This window comes from Petromyzon marinus, chromosome 46 (genome assembly GCF_048934315.1).
Source record: "Petromyzon marinus isolate PM22_M1 ecotype Great Lakes invasive population chromosome 46, UKy_Petmar_22M1.pri1.0, whole genome shotgun sequence".
NCBI classification, from domain to species: domain Eukaryota; kingdom Metazoa; phylum Chordata; class Hyperoartia; order Petromyzontiformes; family Petromyzontidae; genus Petromyzon; species Petromyzon marinus.
The window spans coordinates 18,276,958-18,289,416 of NC_133712.1; the positions used below are offsets into that span (position 1 = coordinate 18,276,958).

The following is a 12,459-nucleotide window of genomic DNA, read 5'->3' on the forward strand; positions in this document are numbered from 1 at the left end:
TCAAAAATGTTATAAATTGATTTGCATTTTAATGAGGGAAATAAGTATTTGACACCCTCTCAATCAGAAAGATTTCTGGCTCCCAGGTATCTTTTATACAGGTAACGAGCTGAGATTAGGAGCACACTCTTAAAGGGAGTGCTCCTAATCTCAGCTTGTTACCTATATAAAGACACCTGTCCACAGAAGCAATCAATCAATCAATCAGATTCCAAACTCTCCACCATGGCCACGACCAAAGAGCTCTCCAAGGATGTCAGGGACAAGATTGTAGACCTACACAAGGCTGGAATGGGCTACAAGACCATTGCCAAGCAGCTTGGTGAGAAGGTGACAACATAGCATTGTGATATATAACGACTTATTGTTGGTAGCTTAGCTGATTGGAGAATATAGAGTTTATTGATAACATTAAGGTAATTTATATTTTCGTTTTTTATTGGTTCACTATATAGTACTGTGAATAGCTCAGATGTGTAGGCCTTGACTTCAACATAGTCATTTCTGTGACCAGTCACTAGCTAATCACTCAGTTATTTCAATGCTAAATTCGCCTAGTTATTTCAATGCTAAATTCTCCTGTTTGATTTGTACTAAGTGCCTCGGTGAATGTGTATGCTCTGACTTTAACGTAGCTATTTCTGTGACCAGTTACAATCTTATCACTCAGCTATTTCAATGCTAAATTCTATGCTAATTCCTTTGTCAAGGGGTGCCTCTGCGGATGTGTATACTTTAACTTAGCTATTTCAATGCTAAATTCTATGCTAATTCCTTTATCAAGGGGTGTCTCTGCGGATGTGTATGCTTTAACTTTTAACATAGCTATTTCTGTGACCAGTCACAAGCTAATCACTCAGCCATTTCAATGCTAAATTATATGCTAATTCCTTTGTCAAGGCGCTTTGTTTCCTCTCACACAGCTTAAAGGTCGTGATCTGAACGTGGCTCTTTCACTCCAGCGCTGTCCTACCAGACAGTCTCGTCCCTTCACCTGATGAAGGCCGCTTGTGTTGTGGCGGAAACGTCGTGAGAATATTATTGTGTTATTTTATTTTATCAATTTATTATTTAATTCTCATTCTACGTGACTTTACCGAAAGAACCAAAGAAGATTAATCATTGCAGTCACGAAAGCTTTAAATCGAAATTTAAGGTGAGAACAGTTGGTGCGATTATTCGCAAATGGAAGAAACACAAAAGAACTGTCAATCTCCCTCGGCCTGGGGCTCCATGCAAGATCTCACCTCGTGGAGTTGCAATGATCATGAGAACGGTGAGGAATCAGCACAGAACTACACGGGAGGATATTGTCAATGATCTCAAGGCAGCTGGGATCATAGTCACCAAGAAAACAATTGGTAACACACTACGCCATGAAGGATTGAAATCCTGCAGCGCCCACAAGGTCCCCCTGCTCAAGAAAGCACATATACATGCCCGTCTGAAGTTTGCCAATGAACATCTGAATGATTCAGAGGACAACTGGGTGAAAGTGTGGTCAGATGAGACCAAAATGGAGCTCTTTGGTGAGAACCTCCTTCCCTCAGTCAGGGCATTGAAAATGGGTCGTGGATGGGTATTCCAGCATGAAAATGACCCAAAACACACGGCCAAGGCAACAAAGGAGTGGCTCAAGAAGAAGCACATTAAGTTCCTGGAGTAGCCTAGTCAGTCTCCAGACCTTAATCCCATAGAAAATCTGTGGAAGGAGCTGAAGGTTTGAGTTGCCAAACGTCAGCTTCAAAACCTTAATGACTTGGAGAAGATCTGCAAAGAGGAGTGGGACAAAATCCCTCCTGAGATGTGTGCAAACCTGGTGGCCAACTACAAGAAACGTCTCTGACCTCTGTGATTGCCAACAAGGGTTTTGCCACCAAGTACTAAGTCATGTTTTGCAGAGGGGTCAAATACTTATTTCCCTCATTAAAATGCAAATCAATTTATAACATTTTTGACATGCGTTTTTCTGGATTGTTTTGTTCTTATTCTGTCTCTCACTGTTTAAATAAACCTACCATTAAAATTATAGACTGATCATTGCTTTGACAGTGGGCAAACGTACAAAATCAGCGGGGGATCAAATACTTTTTTCCCTCATTGTATGTTAGAACAGAGGAGGGAGGTGAGGGAGAGAGGGAGACAGAGGAGGGAGAAGAGAGGGGTGGGGAGAGAGTGAAAGGGCGTGAAACGGGGAGCAAAGAGAGAGAGAGCGCAAAATAGAAAGAGGACGGCGAGGAGAGAGGATCAGTGAGAGAGAGGCAAGAAAGATTGAGATGAGAAAGGGACAGGTGGGAATAAGTGGACTGGGGTGAGAGGTGAGAGAGAGAAACGGGGAGAGAGATAGGGTAGAGGAATGGGTGAGATACAGTGGGCGAATGGAGAAACAGAGACAGACATCGCGATAAATTGCAGCATAAAGAAGGAAAGAGAAATGAGGAGAGAGACAGGGCTCGATATAAGAATAAAAATATTGCTGGCTGGCTGGGAGAGGCGGACGGCCACATCCACAGGACATGCAGGTTACTGGTCTCTTCAGAAAATTATTTCACTTGCAGCGTTCTATGGGTGTGTGACTAGTGTGCAGCAGCTACAGAGCCGATGTTAATGAAAGAGGGTAGCTATAGTGAGCTGTGGACACATATAGTCTGCTTTGGCCACGAGGTGTGAATTTGCCTACAAATGAATACACACGGTTCAGTAAAGGATACATTTCAGCTGCAAATGCAGCCAGTTTGCCACCTCGTGTTCTAAGAATTCTAAAGAATCACCGCTTTCATAGCCTGAAAACACTGGCCGAATTTGTACAACTTTCTCAGAGTAACAGGAAGTTGAAGAGACAGGTGAAGGAATCATGAAATCGGGCAAATAAGAGCGCTCGACTGACGCTGCTGTTAAAGCAAATAGACGACTCCGTGAAAGTGGAGGCCGACAGCAGGGAAGAGAAGCAGAGGGAGGCACTGGAAGAGATGCCAGCAGCGAGATGAGACGATGTTAACTACCTCTTCTGCTATGTAGGAGGTCGTGGATTCAATCGCGACCCTGGACACCTGTAAAATTGGAGTTTGCATGTCTCTCTCCCTGTGATCGCTTGGATTTTTCCAGGGGTCCTCCAGTTTTTCCCTCCACATTTAGAATCAACGTGCGTTAATAGAGTATATGGCTTGCTATACATTTCCATGCGACAAGCGACTTTGTTGAGCTATCATTTGTCTTGAGGTCACTTCTAAAAAATAACTATATAGTGGGCCTTACCTGGTAAAATATAAAAAAATGCAGTTTAAAAAGTTTTTTTTAAAGTTTAATTTCGTTGACCTGACAGGAGCAAGTGGGCAACGGAAGGCATGGAAGAAAATGTGGCAGCCTTTGGGTCAGCAGGGGGAAAAGTTACAAGCTTACAACAGCAGCAGCAGCGTTGAATGAGTTAAAACGTTCTCGAAGCAATTTAAAATAATGGTCGAGAGGCCACGCTCGGGCCACATGGACGGCCACTCTGTGGTTACGGCAGGAAGCTCAAGAATTCCCGCAGAAATGGCTGGAATGTGTTCACGGGCACCCAGGGACACGTGGCAATGACTCTTGCTGCCAAATGCTTGTAAAGAGACCGTGCAAAAGCCGAAGCGATGTTCTGCTCAAATGAGCATTGAGGCACTGGTGCTCATTTTCTACTTACGGCCCTCGGACGGTGGTGGAAATTCCACATTCCTCTGGCAGGGGAGACTATCCATAGGACAACCACTGTTGAGTTCCCTACAAAGTGGTGCTCATTTTTATCGACCCTAGAGTGATGAAGATGATGATGGGCCGACTCACCCCCAACCAAGATGTGAACTTGCAATCTTCTGATTGTGAGCCACTCACCCCGTCGCAGGGAAACGTGGCCAGGGAATCCAAAATGTCAACCGTGGCGTGCGACGGCGCCTCTCCCCCTCAGCAAATCCTTTGTAACAAAATGGGTCCAGTGTGGTGCAAAATACGGGAAATGCGCAGCCCTGCAGCTGCTCAATCACGCAACTGCTGACGGAGAGAGCTGTAGCAGGCCCCTCAAGAGACCGACTTTTCCTTGCTGGTCAAACGTCTTGAAAGACTTGAGATTACCCACACTTTACCCCACCACATGTGACCTGCGAATTGACTGTGTTTTTATAAGTGCAAATAATAAGTCATCCTCATTAAACTTTGCAATTGTGCTTGACATTTTTGTATATGTATAATTGTATGCACTAAGAGTAGCAATTAAGTGTTGTCAGTGCAGTTCACTCTGCGTGAGCAGACCACGAACGTTCTAATTATTGCTAACATCACAATCTGCGACGGTTATAACGCACATCCTGTCAGTTGCACGCACTAAATAATTACTCAATAAACGGCTGACATATTATGATGTCGTTTAACCATCTCGCAGTCAATTAGTCCCCAAAACTTTTTAAAAGTATTAATTGAAAGGGTAATGTGTTTTCACTTTAATTATTTTGTGAGCATTAAATATGGGACTTTACTGTTATTTTTATAACGTTTTGTCAGGAAATGACGCGCAAGTATTTAACAATTAAGTTACGAGCAGTGATGATCGTGATCCGATGATAGTTTGCAAAACAATTACTCGGTTAACGTGGATCTCATGTCGCACGATGCATCGCCGCACTGCGGCTCACGGACGAGGAAATCCGCATCGGAGAGCTTGGTCGAAACTTTCTTAATTTATAACGTTCAGCAAACTTTCACAGGCGCAGCCGTGGCTTTACAATCGCGCGTTCGTCGCTCGTTGCTAAGGTGGACGATTTGAATCCGGCAGGCCGCTCTGGTTATAACTGCGGCGTGCGTTAACGAAAAAAATACTCCGTGCCGTCCGCTTTACAGCGGGCGTTTATGGTCCCGTGACGTCGTTCGCAAGAGTTAGGCCACTGCGTGCCGGCATCATGGTTCAAATAATAAAAAAAATCACACCACAAATTACTCAACAGGAATTATACATATCCCCCTACTACAAAAACCTTAGCATGATTTCCTGGTTCAACGAGCGGAATAAATTAAAACTTTTTTATTATAACTTGAAACAAGCGCCCAGGTCTATACATTGCAAATGCACCAAGTGGTTCAACGGGCGCGTACTTGGGCGTGTGCATAAGCTCTGTGAAGAGTGCAGTGAGTGAACGACCCCCGCGGGTCGTGGCTGCCCCCAAGGCTGTGGCAGACCTTTGGGACGAGCGCCGTATACCACGAGCACCCATGAAGGCCAACGCAGGGCACGATGGGGTGGGTGGCCAACGCCCCGCCAGGACGCTTTTGTCTCCCCAGTGCTGATGTTTACACACCGCACCAGGTACTCATTTAAGGCTGAGTCGACCTAAGGCAGGCCCAGAATAGATAGACGCCACTGTCATTGGTCGTGAGCGAGAATCGAACTCAGGAAGCAGGGTTCGTAATGCAGTGCGCTAACCATAACACTACCGCTCCAACTAGAACAACGACAAACGCCACTCGCCACTACATGGCGGTGACATCACCACGAAGCTTGTGCCAGGCTAGGTGCACCTTGAGGACACGTGAACAGACCCAGCAGGTGCCATGGGTTGACTGAGATGACTGGCAGATGCACCAGCTGTGCTCCGGACTGTGCCAACTTTCTGCGTTTTAGCCGCCCGGTGCTCCACTCGTTGTTGTGAGCATCACTGGAGGGCGACTGTCTCTAACTGCCCAGTAGCATCCATCACGAACCTCCTCCACAGAGGTTGATCTTGACACCGCTGATCCCAGTCATCAGCAAATCCAATTAGTTCCACATCCTTCTATACAGTATTCCTTTGTTATTCGTGAGGGATACGCTCCGTAGATGCTCGTGAATAGCAAATTATATTAGCATATTACATTAATTACCTTAAATAAATACATAAATAAGCTATTAAAAACATGAACATTATTATAACACAAAAAAAATAATTGGTTATTATAAACAAAGAAAAAACAAAAAATGTAAGTATTGTTTACTTTAATCTCATCACTTTATCTCTCATTACGTTATCTCTCATCACTTTATCTCTCATCACTTTATCTCTCGTCACTTTATCTCTAATCACTTTATGTCATCACTTTATGTCATCACTTTCTTTCTCTCGATGCAGTCGTGTAGAGTTCCAGACGCGATTCGCGGATAGCCAAAATTGTGCATAGCAAGTTCATGAATAACAAGGGAATACTGTGCTGCATCAGTCCATCTCTTCTCTAGCCCATGCCATGCCCATTTAACCCCTATAACTGGCCAAACACAAGCTGCTTGGGCATGCGGTGGCTGGGCATCTGGACTATATGACCCAGCCAACTCAGCTTCGTCTACCAGAGGAGCTCACTGATGGAACTGCGTTCAGATCTTTCAAGGATCTGTCAGCTCCTCACACAATCCAGCCTGGTGAAAACCAGGATGCATCATAGGCAGGCCAGTCTGAATGTTTCAAACTGGTGCAGATGTTACTTTAGGGGGCTCCACGTTTCGCGCAAGCAGAGAGACGCCAAAAAGGCCTTTTGGCGTCATCTGGTCGAGCACCAATTGGGTCGAGGCTCAAAAGAAAGCCGTCCCTTGGTGTGGACCAATCAGTTTCAAGGACAATGCATATATTATCATAGTATGTTTTTTGTTGCATTTTGACTGCAGGTATTATGGTTAATGCAGACATGAATCCTTGTAAAAAAGGTTTCAGTTTTGTTGCCAGAAAAAAGGGGAAAAACTCTATTAATACAATGGTTTGTTTATGTGGAGACACATGTGGGAGGGGAGGGGAGCATGTTATTCTGTCTACGCAGACTGGGATAATGTTCTCGGAAACTTTTTTTGCTATTCCCTAAAGGGGTGGTCAAGTTCGTTTTGTAATCGTTTCCGTTGGTGGTTTGAGCGATGAAAAGGTAACATAAAACTAAACTATTTTTTTATTTTACCAGGTTAGGCCCACTGAGCTATATCGCTCTTTTTCAGAAGCGACCTGGCCACAAATGATAGCTCACCAAAGCGGCTTATGACGTGGACATTTATAACAGCTAAATACTCTAAACACATGTTGATTCTAAATGTGGAGTGAAAAACCGAAGGACCAGGAGAAAAATCCATGCGACCATGGGGAGAACGAGAGTTGGGAGCGAACCCACAACCTCCTTCATACCAGGTGAGGGAGATGACATCTCGCCACCACGTCGCCCCAAACATGTCACTGTGGATATCTAATTGTCATAAATATCGTTCCTCGGTTATTGCTGCGGATTCCTCAATCACTAGAAACATAGATGACAATCCACAGCAGTATGATTGTGGCCATGCAACCCAAACAATGGACCGTAAAGTAAGCCCATAGAGACTCGTAGAGAGTCACACAATGAAGACAAGCTACAGTAGTGTGCTTGTGGGCATGCAATCCACACTATAGACCGTACAAATAACCACTGTGGTCTGTGCTCCTTCAACAGAGCAGCAGGGGCAGCAAAACGACACAAACGCTCTCTCCTGAAGCCCTCTCGACTTTGGCATTTAGCTCCTGAATATTGCCTGCGTCACACACGGGAAGAAAATATGTAATAAAATCAGTGCTTCCCCAGCTATATTCTCAATCAGGCCGTGACTTGCCGCTTCGGGATTATTAAATGGATGAATGGTGTGGAGCTGGTCAATAGAAACGCACTGAAGCAAGTGAATTGTTCATCCCCCATGCACCCGGCAGCTTTGGGTTTTCACATTTTTTACTTTCACAACCCCCGGCCCCTCCCCCACCTTCCCGCCCACTCACTGGGTGGGAGAGAGCAACTGAAATGCCCTGAACACTTGCTTCTGGAAAAGGTTTGTACAACGTTATTATTCTGACGCTTGTTTACCCAGAAAACTTTCACAACTCTCTGTTTGGGAGGGTCCTACCAAGTGTTTTTTTTCCAGTAGAATGCGATGACTGCTCCGTTATAACTTCAGTTGAGTAATTTGCGGTGATTTTTTTTTCTTTTGGGAAACTTTGGATAACGACTTCAGCACACAACGGCCTGACGCTTGCGAACAACGTCACGGGATCTTGAACGTCCGCTGTGCAGACGGCGCGTAGTTTTTTTTTATCGTGAACGCATGCCGCAATTATAAAGCAGGGCGGCCTGCTGGATGAAAACTCTCGAGCTCTGCAACGAGCGGGGAACGTGCTACCGCAAGGCCGTGTCAGCGCCTGGGAAAGTTTATTATGAATTAAAGTTTAGACCAAGCTCTCCAATGCTGATTCTGGTTGCACGTCGTGTGGTTTGCCACGATGTCCGACGTTTCTGGGAGCTTTTTAAGGAACTGAAATGTCGGACATCGTGCCGAACAATACACAGTAACAACCCGGTATCAACGCCAGAGAGTTGCGCAGAGCAACCGCAAAAGCCTACGCAGTCCTAAATATTCGGGAAAGTAGGCACTGTGTTGAATTCTTTACTAGTCAATTCCGTGGGTTTCAGAGCCACTGCTATTATAGAGGCGGTCTCCAATTTACAATGATCTACATTAACGACGTTTACATAGTGCAACCAAGGATCAATTTACGACACAGACACATCTTCTGACATGACTCCAAACACATTTAAATAGAGTTGGTCTGCTTTCCGATGCGACTTAGCATTTTTGTGGACTTTTACCGATTAAACCATCAATGGAAATATAGGGTCCAATTCATGATGACGGGGTTTCCAGGAACCTGTTGTGTCATAAAAGCGGGGAACGCCTGGAAATCTATATTTTTAGTGATTTGCATTTGGGAAGAAATGTCGTCGCCATCACGACGTACGTAACATCAGCACTCCAGACGAACGCGTCGCACCGCGGGAACAACCGCCGCACGCCGCTCACCGGTGTGCACGCCGGCGGCTCTGTGCCGAGGAAGTGATCGAGCCCCTTGATGTCGCAGCGCCGCAGCGCGTTGTCGATGTCCAGGTCGACGGCGGGCAGGGAGAAAACGCACACGGCCGAGTCGGGTAGCGGCACAGGGGCTTCGTCGGGCCCGGTGGCGGCGCCCCCGTACCGAGCGAACGCCACGAACAGCGCCTCGTCGCCACCCTTCAGCTTCAGGTAGGAGGCGAGCTCGACGCCGGGCCGGCTCACGAACGCGGCCTGCGCGAGCTCGTAGTCGGACGGCTCCGCCGACCGGCGCAGCCGCGTGTCGGCACCGCCGCAGCGCAGGGGCAACTCGACGTAGGACGTGAACTCCGACTCGGAGGCGCAGAACCGCGCCAGGCGCGTCTCATAGCGCCCGGAGCCCGGAGCGCTCCGCTGCACAGACAGCGCGTAGACGTACGCGCCGCTCGCGAATGCGTCCACGTAGCGCACGCGGTACGCGGCGCGCAGCCGCGGGAGCACGTCCATCGTCGAGTCCGCCCCGACGTGCTGGCCCGCGAACACGAAGCCGTCCTCGCTCGTCTTGAGCCGGCGCAGCGAGAGGGAGCGCGGCGCGAACCGCCCGCCGCCGCCATCGACGGTGTTCGCGACGAACAGCCGGGTGAAGCCGTCGGAGTAGAGCACGGCACGGCTGCCCAGGGTGCCGGCCATGCAGTCTGGGCAGGATTCGGCTTCGTCGTCGTCATCATCGTCGTCCTCGTCGTGGTTGTAGAGGCAGCGCGCGTCCCCGGGGCCGCCGCGAAGCCGCGCCAGCACGCAGGTCCCCCGGCGCGCACTACCGCACGCCACCATGTAGTCGTCCGACAGCAGCAGCAGCGCGTTGTCGTTGTCTACGAGGCGCGGTGCACTGGCACCGCCGCCGGTGTCGTTGTTGTTACCGCTGACGGGGAGGTCCCGGCAGGGGTCGTCCCCGTACGTCTCGGGCCTGGGCCCCGTCGTGTAGTTCCTGACCATTCGCAGCTCGCCGTCCAGCACCACGATGGCGTTGGTGGCGCCGACATAGATGGCGCCGTTTCTGGCCGCGACGTTGGAGACGGCGCTCGGCGCGACGTACATCGCGAAGTCGAACGCCGAGGTGGGGGTTACGGAATTCTCGGCGTCGTTCCGGCCGGCGCAGGAAAATGCCACGGAGGGACCGGCGTGTAGGAGCAGCAGCAGCAGCAGAAGTGCCTGCAGATGAGCCACCAGGGCCCGGCGGCCAGTCTGAGGCCTCATGCCAAATCCCTCCAACTGAAAGAGAGCAGCAAGTTTATTTTGTTTAACCAAGTGAGAACCCAAGAGACGAGGATGAGGCTCAATTGCAAGTGTGACCAGGGTCGCCAGAGCGACAACTTAAAACAGAGTCCAACAATGAAGCAAATAGAAATCAAAGCAAAATCAACTGGAGTTCAGAATGAATAGAAAACAGTGCACAAACCTAAATTAAACAAAAATATATTGAGGGGTCACCACATACTGCACCGCTTCTTACTTCCTTCTGTCAGTTCTGGGAAAAGTTGCACAATTGACATTTGCGCTGCGATATGAACTCCAAGATCTGCCACCATCATCCTCTGGAGGCCACTTCAAGGCCTCTCTCAGCTGTCCACCTTCCCCAGATCGACACACGCCCCCCCCCACCACCACCCATCACAACGCTTTCATGTCTGTAGGCCAGGAGGTCAATAGGTGTTTGCTCATTAAATGAAAAAAAACATTTACATTCACATGACATATCTTCACGCGGCATTTTATTAAAACGTAAAGCCTTACTAAGAACTCACTCCAAACGACCAAAACCACGGCCAGATTCCAGAGTGATTCACAGACTCTCTCTTTTCTTAGCAAAGGCCGTGATTCGTATGAATCAGCCGAGAGCTGTGCCACCAGAGACACCGAAAACAAACAAAAAAACCTCCCCGCCCGGAACGCTGGTCCGTGCTGGGTTTTGATGCCGTGTCAGTAGTTTGTCAACTAAACACAACAGCTGCTCGTCCGTGCCCCGTCAAACGGACTACAGCGCACTCCATCCATCCTGCTGCTGCTCCTCCTCCTCACCTCACTTAAATTTTACTCTCGCTCGCCACGAGAGGTCCAGAAAAAGAAACCGAAAATATGTACAGTACTGTCAGCGGTGCTTGCGTTTCACAAACAGCCCTAAGCCAGTGAGGAAAATATCTGATTCCGATAGTCGGAACCAGTCACTCCATAGTCGGAATGACCACTGTTGATTTTTTTTCCACAAAGCAGTTCTTATTTTATTGTCACCTTGGGGATGATGCCTGACCGGGTGCAGTGTGAAGACTGTCATCCGAGGCAAGGGTTGGTGGATCAAATATATATTTTAAAACTCTTGGTGATCATGAGATTGTAGTCCCGCAAATGTGTTCTGGAATCCTTCACTACAGAGCATTTGAGTGTTTCCCCTTTGCGTGAGTGGGCTTTCTCCGGGAACTCTCATTTTCTACCACTGCACTCACGGGATTGGACAAACACTCCAATGCAAGATGCTCTAAAAATAAGTATTGAGACTCGGTGAAGATTATGTGGATCAAATATTCAGGGGAAATTTTGTGAATCGTTAGGAATTGGGTTTGCAACTTTCAAATTGTGAGCCAAGTACTAAAAGCAAAAACAGGATTATGATCTGACCAAAAATTATTTTTGTTGTCAGCAGTCCAGCTGCTATAAAATGCACAAAGAGCCCCATGTAGAGAAGTGTTTTCGTACCAGTCTGAAAGTTTTATTAAGAGTCAAATAAACTCATGCAGAGTGTAGTCTGCTAGGCCACTGAAATAGACATCGGCATAAGTGTGCAATCGAACATCAGGTTGGTACTTTAACTGAAACACTGTTCACCTGAAGCATGAAGAATCAAGCTCAAAGATGAGAGCACAAAGAGGAAATCATCATCATGATTACCATCAGACATGGTCTATCCACGGCTGGGTAAAGGCTTTCGCATGCCGTCCGTCACCATCCCACGCAGCCCTGCGCTGACAGAATTTATCTCACTCCTGATTTCATTGCCCCATCTCCGTGGCGTTGGTCGGAAGTTCCCTCCTTTGGCTGCTGTTCCAGTACCAGGACCTTCCAGGACCCACGCGCCGCATCAACTGTCTACCAAACCTTTGCAGAATCACCACGCGCCAAAATTGTATTTAATAAAATCCACATAAACGTCCAACTTGCACTGTTCCCTACAGACCCGGTGTACTCCTTCTCTGCGATGATAACGTTTTTGTCTTTGTCTGCTGCTGTGGCTCACGCAGCACCATGGATCTCCCGTGTACAATAGCCAGGCAACTGGAAAGACGGGACCCTCATCATTATCATCCATGCAACAAATCAAATAAACTTGACTATACCTGCATTGACCAACCTAAACATCTGTGCAATAAAAAAAAATAATCGTATTGCGCCAAAAATTCCATGGGAAACCTTCCACGGGCCCTGCGGGGTCCTATGACAGTGGCTGTGGGCCGCAAGAGTGGGAACCGCTGCTCGCGTGGCCTCGTCACATCCGTGCCACATCCGTGCCACGTGCGTGCCACATCCGTGCCACGTTGTGCCACGTCCGTACCACGTTC

At 47.9% G+C, this 12,459-nt stretch overlaps 1 protein-coding gene across 2 annotated transcripts in view; it reads right to left on the bottom strand.

The window, feature by feature from the left end:
- Window positions 1–12,459, bottom strand: part of LOC116952409 (hepatocyte growth factor receptor) — a 63,272-nt gene that overhangs the window by 46,203 nt on the left and 4,610 nt on the right. For both annotated transcript variants that reach the window (XM_032971773.2, XM_076074264.1), the window contains exon 2: window positions 8,846–10,120. In XM_032971773.2, coding sequence (XP_032827664.2) covers window positions 8,846–10,120 — 1,275 coding nt within the window. The remainder of the gene's footprint in view (window positions 1–8,845; window positions 10,121–12,459) is intronic.